The sequence below is a fragment of the Panthera uncia genome, chromosome E1, assembly GCF_023721935.1.
Source record: "Panthera uncia isolate 11264 chromosome E1, Puncia_PCG_1.0, whole genome shotgun sequence".
Taxonomy (NCBI): domain Eukaryota; kingdom Metazoa; phylum Chordata; class Mammalia; order Carnivora; family Felidae; genus Panthera; species Panthera uncia.
In genome coordinates this window covers 14,057,866-14,078,447 of record NC_064814.1, presented here as the reverse complement: position 1 = coordinate 14,078,447, position 20,582 = coordinate 14,057,866, and the positions used below count along the sequence as shown (strand labels likewise).

At 55.7% G+C, this 20,582-nt stretch overlaps 2 protein-coding genes and 1 long non-coding RNA gene across 6 annotated transcripts in view; 2 read left to right on the top strand and 1 right to left on the bottom strand.

The window, feature by feature from the left end:
- MAP3K14 (mitogen-activated protein kinase kinase kinase 14) overlaps positions 1 to 4,678 on the top strand; it is a 43,094-nt gene extending 38,416 nt beyond the window's left edge. For both annotated transcript variants that reach the window (XM_049636307.1, XM_049636308.1), the window contains 5 exons: positions 797 to 1,171; positions 1,381 to 1,487; positions 1,920 to 2,064; positions 3,193 to 3,293; positions 3,629 to 4,678. In XM_049636307.1, the coding sequence (XP_049492264.1) occupies positions 797 to 1,171; positions 1,381 to 1,487; positions 1,920 to 2,064; positions 3,193 to 3,293; positions 3,629 to 3,793 (893 nt within the window). In that variant the 3' untranslated portion in view covers positions 3,794 to 4,678. The remainder of the gene's footprint in view (positions 1 to 796; positions 1,172 to 1,380; positions 1,488 to 1,919; positions 2,065 to 3,192; positions 3,294 to 3,628) is intronic.
- A 222-nt stretch (positions 4,679 to 4,900) lies between these two features.
- Positions 4,901 to 5,959, bottom strand: LOC125926658 (uncharacterized). The gene is made up of 2 exons (XR_007459126.1): positions 5,870 to 5,959; positions 4,901 to 5,269 (listed from the first exon to the last, which is right to left on the bottom strand). It is a non-coding gene; the product is annotated as an uncharacterized LOC125926658 (long non-coding RNA).
- SPATA32 (spermatogenesis associated 32) lies at positions 5,264 to 20,530 on the top strand. 3 transcript variants are annotated; one of them, XM_049636310.1, is made up of 14 exons: positions 5,264 to 6,194; positions 13,074 to 13,128; positions 13,957 to 14,011; positions 14,315 to 15,177; positions 15,766 to 15,820; positions 16,204 to 16,261; positions 17,456 to 17,510; positions 17,714 to 17,938; positions 18,058 to 18,110; positions 18,965 to 19,108; positions 19,483 to 19,554; positions 19,638 to 19,758; positions 20,006 to 20,184; positions 20,346 to 20,530. In XM_049636310.1, the coding sequence occupies exons 1-14, from the start codon at positions 5,729 to 5,731 to the stop codon at positions 20,513 to 20,515; spliced, it is 2,571 nt and encodes an 856-aa protein (XP_049492267.1). In that variant the 5' UTR covers positions 5,264 to 5,728; the 3' UTR covers positions 20,516 to 20,530. The 3 variants fall into 3 exon arrangements, with proteins under 3 accessions (XP_049492267.1, XP_049492266.1, XP_049492268.1); XM_049636309.1 differs by having other exon boundaries at positions 18,055 to 18,110; XM_049636311.1 differs by lacking the exons at positions 15,766 to 15,820; positions 16,204 to 16,261; positions 17,456 to 17,510 and having other exon boundaries at positions 18,055 to 18,110.
- Positions 20,531 to 20,582: the final 52 nt, after the last annotated feature.

Below are 20,582 nucleotides of genomic sequence, written 5' to 3'. Positions count from 1 at the left end.
GGCCAGAGGCAAGGGTGGTGGGCAGGGTGGGCCCCGTGGAGCACCACGCAGCAGTTAAAGCAACCCAGTGGAGCAGAGCAACCTGGCTGGATTTTGAAACCGTGGTGTGCTGGGCCAAAAGGAGACGGACAGAGCGAGGCCTAGAACACGATACCTTTTCTGTAAACGAGATATTGAAAAATAAAAACAACACACAGTTTGCAAGAACACGATCGAACCCAAAGTGACACAGCAAATATAATAGAAGGTCACGGGGCGGGGGAGGGGGGGAGGGGGTGGGCGGTGCAGGGGAGAGGCAGTGGTTATGGGAATGAAAGGGGAATAAATAAAACAGGAGAGAGATCCTGAATGCCCCCCCCCCCCCAAAAAAAAAAGGCACCGCCCCCCCCCCCCCGCCCCACTCCAGAGAAAGCGTGGAGTGTGGGGAAGAAGGGGTAAGAGAGATGGGGGCAGGGCGGGGCGGGTGGTCAAGGAGGCCAGTGTAGATGGGAACTCAAAGTTGGTGTTACCTCGGAGCTGTCTTTAAATCTTTACCATTTACAAAGTCCTTCTCTGGAGCCAATTCTGGCATTTTTAAATTTGTGATGGTTACCTAGAAGGAAAATAGAATAAAAGACAGAAATACCATCCTGTTCCCACTGTGGGAGGCCGTCTTACGGAAGAGGCCGCCTCCGAGACCGCAGCGTCCCCTAGTGGGGCAAGAGCCCTCCGTCACTGCTTGCCTCCAGCCCTCTGCTCGGGAAGGGCCACCTGGCCGGGCCTGTTTGCACCTCACCGCCTGTGCTCTGTTTTGTAGTGGGAGGTCTGAGGAGCCCTTGGAGGGGAGAGTATAAAGAGCCAAGACATCCGCCGCCACACCAAGCCCATCCGCCGCCCAGCCAAGGCCACTCTCCCCGGATGCCACAGGCCCAGCCGAGGGAGCTCTCACCTGGGGCTCCAGGGCCCCAGCCAACCGAGGACACGACAGGCGGGGCCCCTAAGCTCCAGCCTCCTCTACCCCCAGAACCCCCAGAGCGGAACAAGTCTCCAAGCCTGAACTGGGGCAAGGAGGAGTCTGGAACATGGGAACCATTACCTCTGTCCTCCCTGGACCCGACCCCTGCGAAAAACCCCAGCTCGGCGGAGCGGAAGGCGACCTTCCCAGAGCAGGAGCTGCAACAACTGGAAATAGGTATGGGCGGCCACGGCTGCGACCTCTGGGTCCCCGTGCACAGACCTGGGCCTCCCCCAAGGCCCGGGCTTCATCCCCTGCACAGCCAGCGTGGGCTCTCTTCTAGGCCCTTCCCTCAGAGGTCAGCTCCTGCGGTCCGTGCAGCCCCACACACAGCCAGGCCGGGCCACTCCCAGTCTTCCACAGCCATCCTCTGCCTTCCTCTGCAGAACTATTTCTGAACAGCCTGTCCCAGCCGTTTTCACTGGAGGAGCAGGAGCAGATTCTCTCGTGCCTCAGCGTCGACAGCCTCTCTCTGTCAGACGACAGCGAGAAGGTAAGCCGGCCGGGGACCCAGGGCCGGGGCACGGAGCTTTGTGTCCAGCTGGTGAAGGGGCTGTGTTCAAGTAGCGGCGAAGGGAGGCTGGTGGGGGGTCACCCCTTCCTTTTGGAAGGGCTCCCCACCAGGGCAGGGTGTCGCGCTTTCTCAGGATGAGCCAATCCGTCTCCAACGCACCTGGGGAACTGGGGAACCGTTTGGCTACTTGCGATCGTGGGGATGGAGATTTGGGCTTGGGGCCCCCTAGAAGTACTCTTCACCCCCCCCCCTCCAGACCCCAGCTTAGCCCCAAAAGTGCCCAGTGGGGCCACGCTCCAGCCCAGGACACGAGCGGTTCCTCGCCCCCGAGCCCTTCCGCCCCAAGCCCCATCAAGGCCAGAGATGGTTCCCCAAGCCCAGGGGCCTGAGTTGCGCCCCCTCTTGTTTCAGAACCCGTCAAAGGCCTCTCAGAGCTCGCGGGACACCCTGAGTTCCGGTGTGCACTCATGGAGCAGCCAGGCAGAGGCTCGCAGCTCCAGCTGGAACATGGTGCTGGCACGGGGGCGGCCCACCGACACTCCAAGCTACTTCAATGGTACACCCCAATACTTGCCCGCCCAGCTGCCCCCACAGCACCTGATCGGCCTGCGACGAGGGAGTCCGAGGCAGTTTATGTCCCCCTTCTCCTGGCGCAGCGGGAGAAGGGAGAGGAAGGCACCGGGCGCCCGGACTGGAGGAGCCTGGCCACGAAGTCGGTCTAGAGCAAAGGCCCTGATTGCCCCAGAGCCTTCCCTGGTGGGGCAGTCAGTGAAGGACCTGGCCCCTCATGGGTTGCCGATGGAGTTCTAGAAGGCCCCTACTGTGGGGCACGGAGCGGTCTCTCCTGGCCTAGCGTCAAGAAGTAAATAATGCCTTCCAAGGGGAACAGGAGGAACGAGGCCTTATGAGCATTTAAAAAAAAAAATTTTTTTTAATGTTTATTTATAATTTTTGAGAGAGAGAGAGCACACAGGTGGCAGGGGGGCAGAGAGAGAGAGGGAGACACAGAATCCAAAGTAGGCTTCAGGCTCTGGGCTGTCGGCACAGAGCCCGACGTGGGGTTCGAACTCACGAACCGGGAGATCATGACCTGAGCCGAAGTCGGCTGCTTAACCAACTAAGCCACCCAGGTGCCCCGACCTCGTGAGCATTTTGATCGAGAACTCCGCAACAAGTTTGCTGGGATCCTCCTCTGGGATTTAAAGTCATTAAGACGAGAAAGAAAACATACATGGACTTGTTTTTAAGGGTGGCTGCGTAGGCTATGTCGTGATTTTGATAGAACGAGGGTTTCGTCAGCTCCCACTCTTACCAGGGCCGGTGTGACACATGGCATCAAGCCCCCGTGGCCTGGCCGACGGCTGTCCCAACTGAGGGGACATTACAGCCTAAGTTGCCCGCAATCTAATTTAAGAGTCTCTGTTTCCACTTCCTTTTTGCTTTGTGTGCAGGTTGGAATACTAGTTCCCCATAAGAGCCAACCTTAGCTCTTTGCATTGTGCAGGCCAAATTCTAGATGTTGACAGAAAATTACCAGGAAGAGCTAGCAGGCGTAGAACATTAGGGCCACTCCAGCCTAAATGTCACATCGGCTTCCTCACAGCCATCCTGCGTCCCTCTCCGTGGGGCTCCTTACAGAGAGCCAGCAGCCACTCTCCTGATGGTCACCTTGCCTGCCTTCTAGGTGTGAAAATCCAAATACAGTCTCTCAACGGCGAACACCTGCACATCCGGGAGTTTCACCGGGTCAAGGTGGGGGACATCGCAACTGGCATCAGCAGCCAGGTAAGGGGACAGGTGCACACTTAAGAGGCAGAGTCCCAGAAGTCAGTGTACCTGGCCCAGCCCTCCAGGGGGAAGGCTTTTGAATAAGTAGAAATGGCACTGTAGGGAATAGTTGACTTCGGTTATCCCCCAAGGGCTCAGGGCAAGCCCCGCGGTGGTGACTGAGGGGTCCCCAGGACGTACCCTTGGGCTGGTTGAGATTCTCCAGAAAGAAAGGCAAGAGTATGCCTTCGGGACAACCCACCTGGCTGGAGAGAGACCTCCGCTTTGCACTTCTGGGCAGCCCCCAAACCCCATGCTGCGGTCTCAGGCCTGCTGGTTTGCTCTGCCCCCAGATCCCAGCCGCAGCCTTCAGCTTGGTGACCAAGGACGGGCGGCCCGTGCGCTATGACATGGAGGTGCCAGACTCGGGCATCGACCTGCAGTGCACCCTGGCCCCTGATGGCAGCTTTGCCTGGAGCTGGAGGGTCAAGCATGGCCACCTGGAGAACAGGCCCTAACCCAGCCTTCCACCACTGGCTCCGCTCCACCGGAAGCGGCCTGCCTTCTTGGTGTCAGTGCCGCCCCCGACACACGGGCTCAGCCTGCTCCCGGGGACCCGCCACCCTGTGGCTCATTGGTGGGACTAGGGGTGAGCAGAATGCCTCCCAGGATCTGCTGTGTCCTGCCTGACCCTGCCAAGAGAACGCCCGGTGCCCACGTGAGGAGGAGGAGGGAGGCAGGAGGCCGCTCCCCATGGGGAGCCAAAAGGGTCTTCTCTGCTCTGGTCCAAACAAGCTGGCCTGACCTGCTTAGATCAGTGACCACTTGCTGGCAATCAGGATAGAGCAGCTTCCGGCCTGGGTCAGGGAGAGGTGGGCGAGCCCCTCGGCCTCCAAGCAGGTGTCAGGGTGTCGAGTGTCCCAGGACCCACACCCAGGTCCAATGCAGGAGCGGGACGGCAGGCGTACCCACCCCCGGATTAACGGGGAGCCCTCTGACCCCCTTGCCTGGCCATCGAACCCCCTTTTAGACCTAGCAACTTTTCTGCCAGAGTCAGGGAGGGAGGGAGGCCGGACACTGGAAGTCTCCCAGGGAGAACATGCTCATCATGTTGTTGCAGCACAGGTCCTGAGCCGAACTGCGCTTCAGCCAAGGACCAGAGGTGTCTTAAGTGAAATGGTTCTCAGTCCCCAAGCACATGTCCCTTTGCTGCCGGCCACCAGTCTTCCCCAGAGCCGCAGGCTCTGAGCCCCAGCACTGCTCCCGACTGGCTGGCACTCAGCCCCCTCATCTGTCAAAGTGAAGGGCAACGGGAGCCCTACCCGGCTGCCGTCTGGAGCTGGGGTGTGGCAGATGTGTGAGAAAGCAGCAGCCGCAGGCACCCCCCCCCATCCACCCCACCCCCACCCCCTGTTCCTCCCGGCCACGGCTTGGAACATCATGCACACCAGCTTCCTGAGACACAGCCCCGGCATCACACTCACACCAGCCCCACCCTGCCCCTTGTCCAGGGACAACTGCCAACTGCACTTTGCACTCTGATGACCTCAAAGCACTTTCACGGCTGCCCTCCAGGAGGGCAGGTCAGTGGCTCTGCACGCGCAAAAGCAGGCCAGGAGATGGGGTGAAGGGATTCAAGTCTTGACCTGTCTACGCGCACGACCCCTCAAACCTCCGTTTTTCTTTAAGATGAGCCCCACCCCCCACCCCGTTGCCCCAGCCCTGTCTTTTCTTCAGTGGGGGTGCTGATCAGGACTCATGTAGCATTAATCAACTGTGAATCATTGTGTGGGGGCCTGCCAGCCTCTGCTTCCGGGGGTGAGGGGTGGCCCCTGAGATCCCTCCTTGGGAGAAGCTCGTCCCCGTGTCTTGCCAAGGCGGCGTCTGTCCAGCTATCCACATCGAGCCATTCTCCTCCCCATGGAGGGACCCCCAGCCCCCAGGACGTGAAGATCTCCAGCCTTGTTACTGCAGAGTTCAGGTTGTAGAGAACTCTTTGTAAGCAATAAAGTTTGGGGTGACGACAAACGTGTTAGGCCGTGGCTGTCCCCACTCTCACCTGCCTACTTACAGAACCTACTTACAGATCCTAACAGCTGCCTCCCTTTGCCTTCTTGGTGGGATCTTCCCAGGTCTGCCCTTTATTGTGGGCAAGGACTGTTTTCAACCCTTGAGCGAGGTCACTCTTCCCCCTTCCCCCTCCCAGTGGGAGCTTCCAGGCCTCCTTTTGGCCTATCTATTCAGACCAGTTAGGCAAGATGCCCCACCTGGTGGCAGTAGGGAAGCCCCTGGCCTGGGGGGGGGGGGGGGGGACCAGGAGCCCAGAACAAAGACTGCCCCACCCACTCCTGTCCCTGAGGCCTGGCTTCCAGGGAACAGAACCGGGAGCCAGCCTAGACTCCCAGCCCTGAGTGACCAGAGTTGACTTGCCAGGAGTGGGCTCCTGTCTGAGGATGAATTCCACCCACCCTCCCCCCACACCCCAGGCCGCCCTGAGCACATGGTGCCTTGTCAAATCTGGCTGCACACCCCCGGAATCCTTGCTCAAGTATGTGCGCGTGCTCCAGGCAGGTGCAAAGGCCATCCAAGCTTACCGGTCGCGGCCCTCTCTGGGACTGCTGGGAAGAGCCAAGCAGTCAGTCTTGCGTCTTTGGAGAGGGCTGGGGCTGCGGGGGTGGGACAGCCTTCTCCGGAGGACACCTCCCAAGGGCCGCCCCGCCCGTGAGCCGGGAATCCTGAGCGCTGTTCCCTGTCCGCGGGAGGGTCGCGGCAGGGACGTCACAGAGGCGGCGACATCACAGGCGCCAGCGCCCCCCCCTCCAACTCCCAACCAAAGAGTTCACTGGAGGCGGAGGGGCAGCAACCAGCAGCCCCCTCCCCGCCTCCCCGACAGAGCCTCGGTCAGCATGGGGGTGACAGGTGGGGGTGGGCTGGCGCGCGGCTGGGCCGGGCGCCGAGGGATTTTTCCAGGCGGGCGGGGCGGGGAAAGGGGTAGGGGCGGGGCGCGGAGCAGAGGCGGGGATTCGGCCCGGGGCCCCTCCCCCCTGCCCCCAAAGCCCCGGACCGCCTAGAAGGAAGGTCGACCCCAGCCGACAGTCCTCCGCCCTCTGACTACCACGCCTGGCCTGGGCCTTGCGAGGTGCACAAGCTTGTGCCCCAGGGCTCACATGCGCACCTGGGAGTACAGGCCACATTCAGCAGAATCTTGAAGGGGTTCTGGGCACACGCCAAGAGTGGCCTTGGGCCCAGGAAACAACTCACGAATTATCCCAAACTGCTGATGACCCTAAAATCCCTTTAAGTCGTTCCTGATGATTGGAGCCTTTGCAGGGAGAAGCAGTGGGCTTCAACAGATACTGAGCGCCTCCTTTGTCCTTTGCACTCTTCTCTGTACCAACGGGCAAAGCGGTTTCCACTGAAATGGGGGCCTTCTTGGGACCTTCTCTCCCAGGAGGACACGGGCCAGCATTAAAAATGTGCCAAGAGCCAACAACCAGAGAGCTTTTCCCCTTTCCAAACTTGTGGAGTAACAAATTGATGCAGACACCTTAAATCACTCCTGTGACATTTACGGCACCCCCTTCAGCCTTTGTGTTAGGCCCTGAGTCTGATGAGTTCACTAAAAATTAAAATGTGGGTTAGACAGCTAGGTGTGTCACAGAGAAGAGGACTCAGGAGAGGTGAGTTGGCCTGTCAGGAGTGAGTAGGATTTTTCCAGAAGAGAGACTTTCTTGGTATCTGAAGTAGCCTGTGCAAAGGCACTCAGGCACAAAAGGGCCTGCTTGCTGTGCTCTGGGGGAGCGGGCTTTGGGGCTGGATACCAGGAGATGCCAAAAGAGAGCAGAGGTCAGACGACACAGGATCTTTGAAGCCACCCTGCAGTCTGGATGGGACCGAAGGCAGGTGTGGCGCTGCGGGCTCGCTCTGGGGTCTTTAAGAAGCCCGAGCTGGAGGGAAATGTGGCTGCAGTGCTCCAACTAGAAGCCTAAAGAGATGGCAGAAAACACCGTGGTGGGCCTCGTGGGCTTTGGAGCCAGTCAGACCCAGGGTCAGGTCATGGTGCTGCTCTTAACAGCTGTGTGGCTTGTGCAGTTTCCTCATCTGTGAAAGGAGAGTCACAGCCGCTTGAGCCTAGAGTGGCTGTGAGGATAGAACATACGGGAAGCACTCAACATGGAGTGTCAGTGGGTAGTAATTGCTAGGTTTGTGTTGACTTTGGTGTTGGGAGCTGAGGAGAGGCAGTGGGGGTGGAGAAAGGGACCTGCACAAGGTCAACATCAGAAGTAGGGAGGTCAGAAACTGGGGGAGGGAGGGGGGAGGGGGTCACAAATAACCCAGGTTTCTAATTTGGGCCAAAGTTTGAAGGATTATCGGGGAGAGGGGCTTATCAGGAGTTGAGTGATTGGGAAAGAAGACGGGTCAGGCAGGCAGAACTGTGTCGGCCACACTGGAGTCGGGACACGCAGGGTGTCACCTTGTGAACAAATGGAGGACAGGCCACGTGGTTTGGCAGGGCGAGAGGGATGAGGAATGCATTTCTTCGCGCAGACTTCGGCCGACCATCCACCTTGCAGACTCTGTGTGCGGGGGCATCAAAGAATCAAAGTGGGCCGCCCACACACTCTGCCCATCTCTAATGAAGGGTCAGCAAGAGGTCCTGCGCTCAGAGGTCTGCAGGGGCAGGGCAAACAAGACTGGAAGAGAGGCCGCGGGGTGGAGTCCTGAAGGTCTCCAGGAAGCAGTAAGCCCCGAGCGTCATCTCAACAGAAAACAAGGGACATTTCGGAGACAGGAGATATCTAAGGCTCTGACAAGGGAGAGGTCCCCTTAGGGAGAAATGTGCGATCGGTAACTGGAATTTGAGTTGAGAGCTCAGGAGAAGAGGGAATAAGAAATAGAGATTGGAGGGTTTCCTGTGGTCTAAGCCACAGACTTGAAAGCTCCAGAAGGCAGAGACTGGATGTTCATCACTGTATCCCCTAGAACACTGCGTGGCCCTTAGCACGTGCATAATATTAAATAGTACTGAAGAGCTTATTCAGTGATGAAAAGCAAGTATTCCCTATAGCACACCCCCGGTCTCATGGAGCACCCACAGTTGTTTCATTTGAACTGTTTTTCTGCCTAATTGCCTTCTTATCTTTCTACAAACTTCCAGACTCTTTCTTGATCAGTGCTAGACATTATCACCTTCCTGCTCTAATGGATCCACCTGCCCCCATCCTCCCAACATTATTTTTAGATCTGCTGATGCCTTTGTAAGTTTAATATACTCCTATATTTATTTTTTATCACTGTAGACAGTATCTTTTGATATCACACATAGTAAGATGTTCTTAGTGCCCCTGCCTTTCCCTTCAGCTTTCCTCCCTGCCTTTCACCTCCCAGTGTCTCTAACCTGTATTTTTACTTTTTCAATATCAAGGTTGGTAGCATTTACACTGCCCTATAGCCACAAATATGTTTTCCAAATTTTATTTATATGTTGCTTCTGAGGGTTGAAAATTAGTAAACAGGACTTACGTTATTGTGACTACGTAACTACTGTTTACTGCAGAACCAGGAAAGGTGCTACAATGACCTTTTCTTTCTCATACAATTTTTTGTTTTTCCTGGAGTTTCTAGTTGCCTTTGCTTATATTCTTTGGTGTATCATAGTCTTAGTTTTTACCAACCTCTACATCTAGTCAACTATTCTAGAAGATTTTCTTGATTTCAGAAATCTACTGCCCCAAACCCTTCATCTTCTTGCCTCTGTACAGTTAACATTCCTAGGACTTAGCTGCTTTCCTGGGGTGGACACACTATTTCCTTCCTAGGTCTCTTGTTTTACACCTGTATTTTGTTTTAGCACATTCTCAAATAACTTCCTAAAAAAAGAGGAAGCAAATTTCCTGAGTCCTTCCATGTCTGAAATGATAAGTTGGCTGGATATAAAACTATAGATTAGGGGCACTTGGAGTGGCTCAGTTAATCGGCTCTTGAATTTGACTCCAGGTCATGATTTCATGGTTCGTGGGTTTGAGCCCCGCATCAGGCTCTGCGCTTGGAGCCTGCTCAGGATTCTCTTCGTCTCTCCCTCTCTCTCTCAAAATAAATTAAATTTTTAAAAAACTGTAGGTTAAAAAACATTTTCCTCAGAAGTTTAAAGGCAACCATTGTTGTTAACTCTGCCGCCTATATAATCAGTTCCCCTCCCCTTGTAGGTGACTGGTTTTTCCACTTTAGAAGCATTTAAGAATTCCTTGTTCCCAGTGCAATGAACTTTCACAGCAAGGATCTTTTGATATGTCTAGTGCTGGGCATTCACTGAACCCTTTTAAGCCAATGACATCACTCAGTTCAGAGAAATTTTGATTTTTCTTTTCTATATTCTCTATTCTTTCTGGATCTCCTTTTTATTATGACTCAGAATTGGACTGTCTCTTGGTCCTTTTCTCTCACTTGATATTTTGGTTCCACTTTCTGGGATATTTTGGTTCTACTTTCTGTGAAGATTTTGTTTTATTTTCTGATTCTTTTTGCCAAAAGCTCTTTTCCTAATTCTTTTTTAATAGCATCCTATTCTTGCTTTTTGGTTGGAACGTATATTGTTGAATATGTACATCTCAGAATCTCTTAAGATTTTAGAATACTTTTAAAGCTCCTTTCTGTCTCCCAAATAACCTCTGGTCTTCTAGAATCACCTTTTCTCTTTCTCTGTCAATTGCATATGGGTAGCTTTGTCAAATGTCTGATGATGCTTGACTGTTCATGTTTAAGAGTGAAATCACGAAAAGCTGATTGGGAACCTGTGACTGCAGGAGTGATTGCCAGGCAGATATCAATTTAGGATGATCAGGCAGGAACCAGATATATCTCTGTCCAGTTCAAGAAGATCAACAAAACTGATAAATCTCTAGCCAAACTGAACAGGACAAAAAGAAAGAAGACAAAAGTTACCAATATGAGAAATGAAAAAGGTGACATCACTACAGAATCTACAGATACGAAAAGGACAATAAAGAATATTATGAACACCTCATGCCAATAAATTTGCCAACTTAGATGAAACGGACAAGGAAACTCCAGGCCCACATTCACAAGCTTCACCTGTGAATTCTACCAAATGCAAGAAAGAAAGAATACGAATTTTATACAGACTCTTCCAGAAAATTGAATACAGAATACTTCCCAACTCATTCTATGAGGCCAACATTATTCTAATACCAAAACCTGACAATATAAGAAAATTATATACCAATATATTTCATGAACCTCATGAGAAATTTCTTTTAAAAAGTTAGCAAAGCAGGGGAGCCTGGCTGGCTCAGTCAAAACATGCAACACTTGATCTCAACGTCATGAGTCTGAGCCCTGCATGGGGTGTAGAGATTACTTAAATAAATAAATTTAAGTAAGCAAATCAAATTCAACAATGTATAAAATGATAATACACTGTGACCAAATGAGATTTATCTCAGGAATGCAAGGTTGATTTTAACATTAAAAAATTAGTTTATTTCACCATAAACAGAATATAAAAGAATTATTAACAGAATAAAATATAACATTGTTCATATGCTATAACATGTTATATATAACGAATAATATACTAACAGACTATGAAAGAAAAACAGGAGCGCCTGGCTGGCCCAGTCAGAAAAGCATGCAACTCTTGATCTTGGGGTCATGAGTTCAAGCCCCCCATTGGGTGCAGAGATTACTAGAAAGAAAGAAAGAAAGAAAGAAAGAAAGAAGAAAAGGAAGGAAGGAAGGAAGGAACAGAAAGAAAGAAAAGAAAAGAAAGATATACAAAAGAGAAACCATATAATGATCTCAATAAATGCAGAAAAACCATCAGGCAAAATCTGACCTCTCTTCCTAATTAAAAACTAAGTGAACTAGAAATAGAAGGGAGCTTCCTCAACCTGATAAAGAGCATCTATGAGAAAAGCTACAGCTAACATTATACTTAAGTATAACAGTATACTTAAATACTGAAGGCTTTCTCCCCAAGGTCAGGAACAAAGCAAGGGTGTCCACTCTCAATTTTATTCAGCATTGTACAGAACATTGTTCTCAGTACAGTAAAGCAGAAAAAGGAAATAAGACACATCCAATTTGGGAAGGAAGAAGTAAAACCGTCTTGTGTCACACACATTGAAAGTAATCTCTATGCCCATCATGGGGCTTAAACCAAGGACCCAAGATCAAGAGTCACATGCTCTACCAACCGAGCCAGCCAGGTGGTTACAAGGTATACATTTCTATATACTAGCAACCAGCAGTTGGAAATTGAAATTATTTCACATACTACAGAATGTCACCTGAATCCCTAATAGAACATTCCCAAGTTGGGCACAGAGGTCCCAAGTTGAGCCAACCTCAGAATTTTGTTTCCAACCCCCAGAGCTGCTGTGAGGTTCACACCATAACACTTTCGCTTCCTAGCCACACCCCAGTTGTTGTTCGTGGAACGGTTTAGGCTGCGGCTGTTGATTAGATTGTCCAGGGAAATTTTGTAGGGCGAGCAAAGGTTCTGAGGTGAGAGGCCTGGAGAACAGCAGCACTGGGGTCAGGTGGAGTTGGAAACGGAGACGTGGGGAGGAAGCTAAGGGAACGTGGCCGTTGAATTGGTGCAAGATGTGGAAGAGACCACTGAGCTGGCTCTTGGGAGCCCCTCTGTGGCAGTACACTCCTAGCCCGGCCACGCAGGTGATCCAAAGCGATGCCCAGGCCCAGAAGGAACATGGATGTGCCCAAATCCCAGTCACAGAACCAACCTCTACATCTCTTAGGAAGAAGCCATGCACATTCTGATCCTTTGGATATAATCTTGGGAGCAATTCTTCTCGGCCAGAGCCAAGGTCACCATTTCCTGCCACACTCCAGGCTCAGGGGGGGGGACCCAGCTTTCCCGCTGCCATGACAACTCCACCATCAACCCCCATCTACTACCCGGGGGAGCAGAGAATGGGACAGCCTGGTGCCCCTACCCCCCAGAGGATGAAAAACAAGCTTCCTCCATAAAAGATGCGAGCCTCCAGGGAAATGACTGGGGTGGGGGAACCTTCCCCAAAGCGTTGCTCAGCCTCTTCTGTAGGAGGTGATCGGAACCCAGAAACCAAATAGCTGTCAGCATCACTTCAGATCAAATCCCTAGGGTGAGAACCTCGGCCTGCAGTGGGGGGGTGGGTGACCCCAGGATGTGATGGAGTGAGGAGCCTGGAGGAGAGAAAGGGCTTCAGGGTAGGAGAGGCCGGGATTAGGGTGAGCGGCAGATCTGAAGCCTGGCCAGAGAGAGTGGAGAAAAGGGGGCAGAGGAGCAGGAATGGAGGGAGATGAGGAAGATTCTCGGGGGGGTCCCACGCAGTAGGAAAGTATGCAGGACAGAGGAGTTGAGAGTTTCTGGAGTCAAATCTGCATCCAGTTCCTGACATCAGCAACTATCAGCTGAGGGACCCTGGGCCAATGAACCTCTTCTCATTCTTTGTTGAATCAATTGAGATAAAGCAGAGAATGTGCCCCCACACAATGCCCGGGCAGCCTCGTGGAGGACGGTGATGGATCGGGGAGAGCTGCAGGAAAGGCAGATTCGGGTGTGGAGGGGAGCAAATGTGGGGCGCGGGGCTGGTGACCTTGGTAGGGAGAGCAGGGAGCTGAGGGGCAGGACGGGAGAGGGGAGGGTGAATGGGCTGAGATGGGGGACAGGGAGGGAGGCAGACACCTGCCTGGACTCCAGACCGCCCCCCACCCCCTGCCCTGGGACTGTCCCCGCTTGCAGCTCCCCTGCCCTCACTTCCTTCTCCCTGCCAGGTGCCAATGGATTTCCCTGCTGTGGCAAGGAGTCAGTGGACATTGTGGAGACGCAGTGAGAGCCAGTCCCCCACCCTCCGGGACCACCAACCCTTACCCCTGCCACCACCGCCAAGTCTTCGTATACTACGCCCCCCCAAGCCGGGATCTCCCTCCATCTGGCTTCTTTCCAAAATCTCCCCAGGGGCAGTATCCAGGCCAAAAGGTCGTGGGGGGAGTCCTACCACCCCCGCTTCTTCTTCTGCCTCCAGCCCCTGACATTAGTGAAGGACTGAGGGGTGGCGGGGCACACGGGGGGACATGGAGGGACTGATGCCTTCTCACTGCCTTGCTCTGAGGACAGAGCTACCTGAGGTGAGGGTGGGCAGATGCCCGAAGAAGGAGAAGGAGTCCCTGTGGTTGAGCACTGAGGGCAGGGGCCCAGATGGCAGCAAACTTCCAACAAGAACTGAGGGGATCCTACACACGCACACACACACACACACACACACACACACACCTCTGCCTTTCAGATCTGCCAGGAGGAGGGCATTATCCTTGAGCTTCTCCTTCTATAGGGAGCCAGCCTCTGGGCACTGGCCACACTGACTCACTGGAACACTTGGTTAAATTGAAGCCTCCTGGGCCTCACCTCCAACTGACTGGGGTCCCTCTTTGGGGCAGGGGGCAACCTGACAAGCTCTCCAGGCACTTCCTAAACCCACTAATGTCTGAAAATAGCTCTCCGGCGGATGCAGGGACAGTGAGGGGAGTGGATGTGCCGGAGGCATCTTGCCAGGGGGCGAGGCCGGGGGCCTTGAGGCCCCCAGAGACCTCCATCCTCCTAAAGCATCCCACCCACCCCACGGAGGCCTGTCATCCACTCTGTCTCCTTCCGTCGTAGGGGCACCATAACCCAACACCAGTTCCAGCTGGCACAAGAAAAAGAGGAGACTGAGGTAACAGTGGGCCTGGGGCACCTCTTATGGGGAGGTGGTAGGTAAGGGGCAGGATTCTTTAAGGCCCGTCTTCCCCAAATCCCTGACAAGTCTGGGACCCTGGACAGGGCACGCTCACGCACAGCCACCCTCCCGCCTCCCCGCCCCAGGGAGGTCTCTGCAAAGTGGCACGTGTAGGGGGGGAAGCAAGCAGGGAGGGGGTAGGGCAGTGTAGGGAGGAAGGCAGGAGAGGGGGGCAGGGAATTGGCGCCAGGGAGGACCTCAGGGCCAGGGGCCTCCCCGGCTTCATTTGAAATGTTTCAGCCGGAGAAAGATTTGCTAGAACTGAAGCCCGTGCAGAAAGAGGACCTGTACCTTAAGCCAAAAGTGGAGCTGGAGCCCAAGCCAAAGCCCAAGGACCCTGAGCAGCAGGAGTATAGGACAGAGTTCCTCCAGCCCTTCCCGCAGCAGGACATCAGCCAGTGGAGCGTGAGGTCCAATTCCAGCTACCTGAGTGCTGCCGAGAAGGGCAGGGCGTCCGCCAACCATCGCTCCATCCGCGTGCAGACCTCCAAGCACCTCTTCTGGGCAGACAAACTCATCCAGGCTTCCGAACACAGCCTGCAGCAGGCGGTCGGCAGGCAGCTGGACAAGAAGAGTACAGGTAAGGCCACCAGCCATCAGGACCAGCAGTCCAACCTCAAGGACGCCACGTGCTCCAAGCAGCAGCTCCAGAGCCCCCACGCCCAGCCAGCTCTTCCGGCCGCAGACGCCCAGCAGCCACCGGATCCCCACCCGGCCTCCCCCAGTCCCTCACCAGCCATTGGCCTGGCAGAGCTGACCAACTTTGCATCTTCCTTGGCCGTGGCCTCCTCCAGCAATATGGACTTGCCCAAATTGGAGCATATGATCAAAGCTCCACCACAGAAGGCCGAGGCGCCTTCTACAGATCCTGCCGTGCCACCGGCCGTGGACCAGCCGGAGAAGGAAGAGCTCGCTAAGGAATGGCTAGAGAAACCACTTGAAGCAGGGGAGCCACAGAAAGCTTGGAAGCAGGAAGACAAGAGCTTCCCCCACTCTTACCTTGACTTCAACAAGCCGGGGGTCAAGAGGGCCACCATCGAGGGGGAAGTGAAGCTTCTCCAGGCACCGACCATATCCCCTCCGCCTCAAGGAGCCGTGGAAGAGTAAGCGAGGCTGGCCCACAGCTCCCCAAAAGAGCAGGGTGTGGGCTAGGACGTGTGGGTGGGCCCACTCTTCACACAGCTGGGAAAGTGGAATGAGGGGCCGGGGGAGGGGATGGGGTGGCCTGTGATGTCGCAATCTCAGTGGCCTCATAAAGGCTGCTGGAAACAGGGTTCCGGTGGACTGAGGCGAAGTGCCAAGGCCAGGGCTGGAGGAGGCCTGGGGACCATGGAGGGTGAGCACTCCTGGGCTCGGGCAAGGACCCGGGCTCGAAATGGGAAGGCCCATTCTAGCATTAGGAAGTTTGGTCACCCTCGTCAGAAATGCTCAGGCTAGCATCTGCCCTGCTGAGAACCTGATGGCCCTGGGCCCGGGACACACCGTGGACTGGAATGTGAGGGAACAGGGTTCTCCAGCACCCCTTTCTTCCCGGTGACAAACAGACACAACAGAAGGTCAGCTGCCCATCAGCGCGCAGCAGGAAGAGGCCCTCTTACCCCCAGGGCCCTCCTCGCAGAGGCCTCTGGGATCACCCCTCTCCCAGACCTTCCCCCTGGGCCCCAAGTGACATTTTCTCTTTTACGTTGCAGCTCACTGCCAGGAACCAGGAAAGGGAGTCCATTATTGCTGAAAATCCATTTTAAGGTGTCGTCCCCCTCTTCCCCAGAGAAATGACTAGACAAAACCAGTAAAGCCTCCAGTGCTGCCCCCGGCTCAGACTTTTTGTGCAAACACTCCCGGACTAGTGAGCTCACCCAGCCGCGGCGTCCCGGTCTCGATTTTTTAGGGATGCCACCCTCCCCCTTTTTTTAGCTACCCTAGCCCCACCTGCCCAACCCACCCCCAAGGGCTCTGCCAGCCCTATTTGGCCCCTACTCACTCCCCACGGGTTGTTTCACCTCACTCACACCTGTCCAGAGCTCTCAGCTGGTCAGCAGAGACTCATGACCAGTCTCAGGGAGGCCTCGGTGCCCTCTCTGAGGCTTCGGGCTTCTTAGGTCATGATGTGGGGCTTCCTCTTGGCCTAGAGGCGGGGGCATGATGGGATCATCTTAGGAGAGAGCCTCCTGGAGGTGGGCTGGGCAGGTGAGGAGGTGAGTCTGAAAGGAGTTCTTCCTGCTCGGGGAAGGGATGGTGTCCAGGGGCTCAAAGGAAGGGAAGAGAGCAGCCAAAGGACTGGCCGTCCAGGGCCACAGCCTTGAGCTGGAGGTGTCTCAAAATGTAGGGGAGAGCCCGTACGTAATGGCGCACCTCCTCATGCGGTCCAGACACACACACACACACACACACACACACGCACCCCCATCCGCTGACCCCTAACATCACACAGGCACGCACATCCGTACATCCGCCCACGGACAGTCCCACGCATGCACAAGCACACGTACACACACAGGCCTGTGAGCCAGACACACACAATAAATGCACACACAAATGCACAAGCCTCCCCACGTTGGGGAGGACAGGCAATGTGGGGAAGCGTCTGGAAGAGGCGAGATGGCAGCAAAGGAGGGAAGGGAATTCAGAATGTGGGGAAGGACATGGGCGTGAAAAGGGCAGTCAGGGAGAAAGGGAAGGGAGAGGCGGAGCCATAGCTGGGGCCCTGGTCAGACTCCAGACCTGCTGATGCCAAGGCTCCTGTCAGGTGAAAGCCCAGGCTTGCAGGCCCTCAAGAGCCTGCCCTGCCTTGAGGGGGGGCCAAGTAGGGGAGTGCCCAGGGCCTAGGAGGGTGCGATTAGGAAGGAGTGAACAGTTGGGAATGGGCCAGGGCCAGAGGAGGGGAGGGGTGCGGGCAGAAGACTGGAAAGAGGAAGAAAGAGAAGATGCAGAGGTATCTGGGGAGGGGCTGGGCCGAAGTGTCACGTGACCGTTGGGCTGCATCTTCCTGGAGTATCTGTAAACTGTGGTTTGTAAACTTGCATAGTTTGGAGGAGGAGATCCCTCCCTCCGGGGAACCTGGGTTAAGGTGGGCCACGGCCCCACCTTGGACTATCCTCCTCCTTCCCATGCCCTGACTTTGGGACTCTGAGGCCTGCTTCTCCCTGGACCTCTGCCAGCCTGTGTTAGCTTCTGGAGTGGAGTCGCAAACTCAGATGCCTTAATCTGGGCAGAGACGCAAAAGAGTAAAGCAGCAGGTTCCCCAGCAAAGAGAAGCTGGTTTGTGGTGAGGGAGAGAGCGCACGCCTGTCTAAAGATGTTAAAGTTCACCCCAAAGCCAGCTTGGGGGCGGCGGGCCTGGGGCGCTGGACCAGCCTCAGACCCTGTGACTCTGCCTTTCAGGCAGCAGAAGGCAGAAGACCAAAAGAGCCCCGTCGTCGGCACAGAGAACGTACAGGTGACCAAGGCTGGCGAAGGGTCTGCTAGTACAAGCTATGCACCCAGAATCCTCTAGATAGGGGACCGTGGGAGCAGGCTGGTGTGCGGGTCCTGGAAAGAGGTAGAGCTGAGCACCCGCAGGCCTGGTCCCAGGGCCCCTGGCGCCCGAGCACTCGGGTGGGTGGGCAGGGCCCTCAGCCCTGTCTTCTCCCTGCCTCCAAGGCCTCCACAGAAGCCTCGAAGACTGCCCCCACCAGACCCAGGAGAGGAGCAGCCCTGCAGGACGCAGAAGGGGAGGCCGCAGCAGCCTACTGCCCTGCTGACCCAGGTGGAGCCAGCATCCATCAGGGCCACAGGGGCTGAGCAGGCTTCCCCGAGGGCCAGGGAGGGCAAGCGCCTTGCAGCTACCCGTTTGGTGCAGTCTGGCTCAGGTTCTGGGTCTCAGAGGTAAGGGCAGGGACTGGAGACCAGGCCTGGGGTGCTGGGTCTGGGGCAAGGCCTGCTTGGCCCTGGCATCTCTCTGCAGCAGGTGTAAAGGCCTTTCCAACCTCTTCCACCCGAAGCAGAAGCAGCTGTGCAGACGAGAACCTGCTACCCATGACACCCCGGCAGCTGGCAGGTGAGGGCCCCAGAGCTAGGAGCGGGAGGTGGGGCGGGGGAGGGGGGTGGGTGGTGGAAAATTAGGGAATGCTTGGAGCCTAACTGCAAGGGATTGCCTCCTCCAGAGGCTGGGGTCACTGTGAGAAGTTAGTGACCATATTGTAACTGTCCTTCAATGCCAGTCTAATTGGCTAATCTTTACAATTCCAGGGCTCACTGGTGTGTGTGTGTGTGTGTGTGTGGGAATGGATTGGTGGATAAAAAGGTATTTGGATGGTGGGTGGATGGATGGATGGATGGACAAGATGGAAAGAGGAAGGGAGGAAGGAGATTGGGAGAAAGGAAGGGAAAAAAATTAACCTGAGTTCCCCACCCCCCTGGGGTCTGGGGCAGTGGGGTTAGGGGTAGAAGGAACCACTTCTACATTTGGGGACCCCAACGCCCCCTCTAAGGTCATGCCCTAATAGTGGCAGGATCCCTCAAAGCAGAATCATTTTACTCACCATCAATAATTTTCAGTGCCCGCTGCATGCCGGGTCCCAGCAGGGCCCCTGGAGCCCCAGAGCGTCCCAGCTCCAGAGCCAGACTGCCAGGGTCCAAAGCCCAGGCTTGCCCCTACTGCTGGTGTGACCTTTGACATAAGTTTTGAATGTTTTTTCACACAGGCATATCCGAACATGAGTTTGGGACATGAGAATTGAATGGGGACTTTACACACAGCAGCCACTGCTGTTCTTTAAATGCTATAATGCCCCAGGGGTTGGAGTGACCCGAGCCTGGAGTGATTCAGTCCCATTCTGAGCTTGGAGTGGGTGGATCTCTGGGCCCCCGTGTGCGGTTCACCTTGCTGCCGGCCTCCCTCCCTGCCCCCAGCGTTCCAGGAGATCTTCAAACTGTTCAGCCCCAGCCCGACAGGCACTGTGGACATGCGCAGCATGAGAGCTGCCCTGCGCCACGTGGGTATCCAGCTGAGCCCTCAGGAGATGTGTGAGGCTCTGCGGCAGGCAGACCTGGACGGTGGGTGCCCCCATCCCTGGCCGCTTGTCCTCCCCCTCCCCCGCTTCTAGCCCTGGAGGCTGCCTCCTCTGCCCACAGAATCCCTGGCCTGGTCCTATTTTAAATCCCCTCTTCCAGGAAGCCTGCTCTGATCAACACATCTATCTCATAGCCCCTACACACTTCTGCTGTGTTAATACTCATCCTGACTTGGGGCTCCCCGCAGGGCAAGGACTATTTTTCTCCCCTATTCAGCTGGGGTTGATGTTTGGCTAGAAGTGGGACTGGAGTCTCTGATGTCCACAAAGAACTGCAGGCAAGCCCCTAAAGCATATGTGGTGTAGGCCTTCTGCAGGGGAGGCGCCCCCAGGACCCCCTCCTCTCTCTCTTCCCAGGTGATGGAACTGTAAGCTTTAAAGACTTCCTGGGTGTCCTTACCGACAGCTACCGCCTGGCTCAGTGCTTGGGTAAGGAACAAGGGCAGTGGGTGGGAATGGCCTGGCCTGGGGGAAGCTTCCTCCTCACCCTCCCCCATGATCTCTGCTCCCAGGCCAGGCGAGGAACAGCCGGTTCTATGACCCCCAGGGCCTACAGACCCTGTTCTTAGAGATTCTGTTCAAGCTGATGAGCCAGGGCTTTGTCCCCCACAAGTCGGTGCAGGAAGTGATGAGGTAGGCACAGAGTCCCCAACTTCAGGGCCCAGGATTGGGGAGGGGCAGACTCTGCCCCATGCAGGGGTCCCCTGAAGTTCCTGCCACAGAGACGGGAGCCCTGAATTCTGAGTCAGTTTCCTGGGTCCCAACTTGCCCCAGGCCAGAGACAAGTGGCTTCCTGTCCTGCTTTGGTTTCCCCACCTATGAGATGGAGAGGACTGGGGGAGGCGGTGTCCAAGAAGGCTGCCCCACTCTCTCCTTCAAGCTACTACACCAAGAAGCAGCGGGCTCTGCGGCCGAACCCAGGCTGGAAGGACAGGTGGCGTGACCACAGCGGCTCCGCGGGCGCTCCCGGGGGCCTCACCTTCTTCTGCCAGGCGGCGCGCCTCAGCGGCCTCTCCAGCAACGAGCTGGAGCTCTCGCTGCACAGACTAAACAAAGCGGGTGAGCCCCGGGCCGGGCAGGAACCCGCTGGAGGCGGGGGGGGGGGGGGGGGCGGGGGGGGCGGGGGGGCGGGGGGGGGGGCGGGGTGAGGGGGACCCTCACTCAGGACCTGCTGTCAGGACTAATCTCTCCTTTTCCTCCTACCGGTTTGCCCGGTCCAGGTGCGCGCAGCCCCTACTCTCAGATCCCTAACTTGGCGAGGCAGACACCGCCAGAAAACAGGCAGAAACGAGCCCCGCGCCCTAACGTCCGACTTCTCAAGTCCTGCCAGCCCAGCAGCCACAAGCTTGGGCCCAACCAAGGGTCTCTCAGCGCCGGTGAGAGCAGATAAAGGGGGCGGGGCGAAGAGGGGCGGGGCTGTGGATAGGGGCGGGGCAGGCGGAGTGGAGGCGGTGCCG

Excerpts from the sequence above, each read along its gene's own strand:
- SPATA32 (XM_049636309.1), top strand. The coding sequence starts at position 5,729 with ATGAATTCCACCCACCCTCCCCCCACACCCCAGGCCGCCCTGAGCACA. Across the intron at positions 15,821-16,203 it reads TGCTGAAAATCCATTTTAAG|AGGCGGGGGCATGATGGGAT; the intron begins GTGTCGTCCCCC and ends CTCTTGGCCTAG. Across the intron at positions 16,262-17,455 it reads CCTGGAGGTGGGCTGGGCAG|GCAGCAGAAGGCAGAAGACC; the intron begins GTGAGGAGGTGA and ends TCTGCCTTTCAG.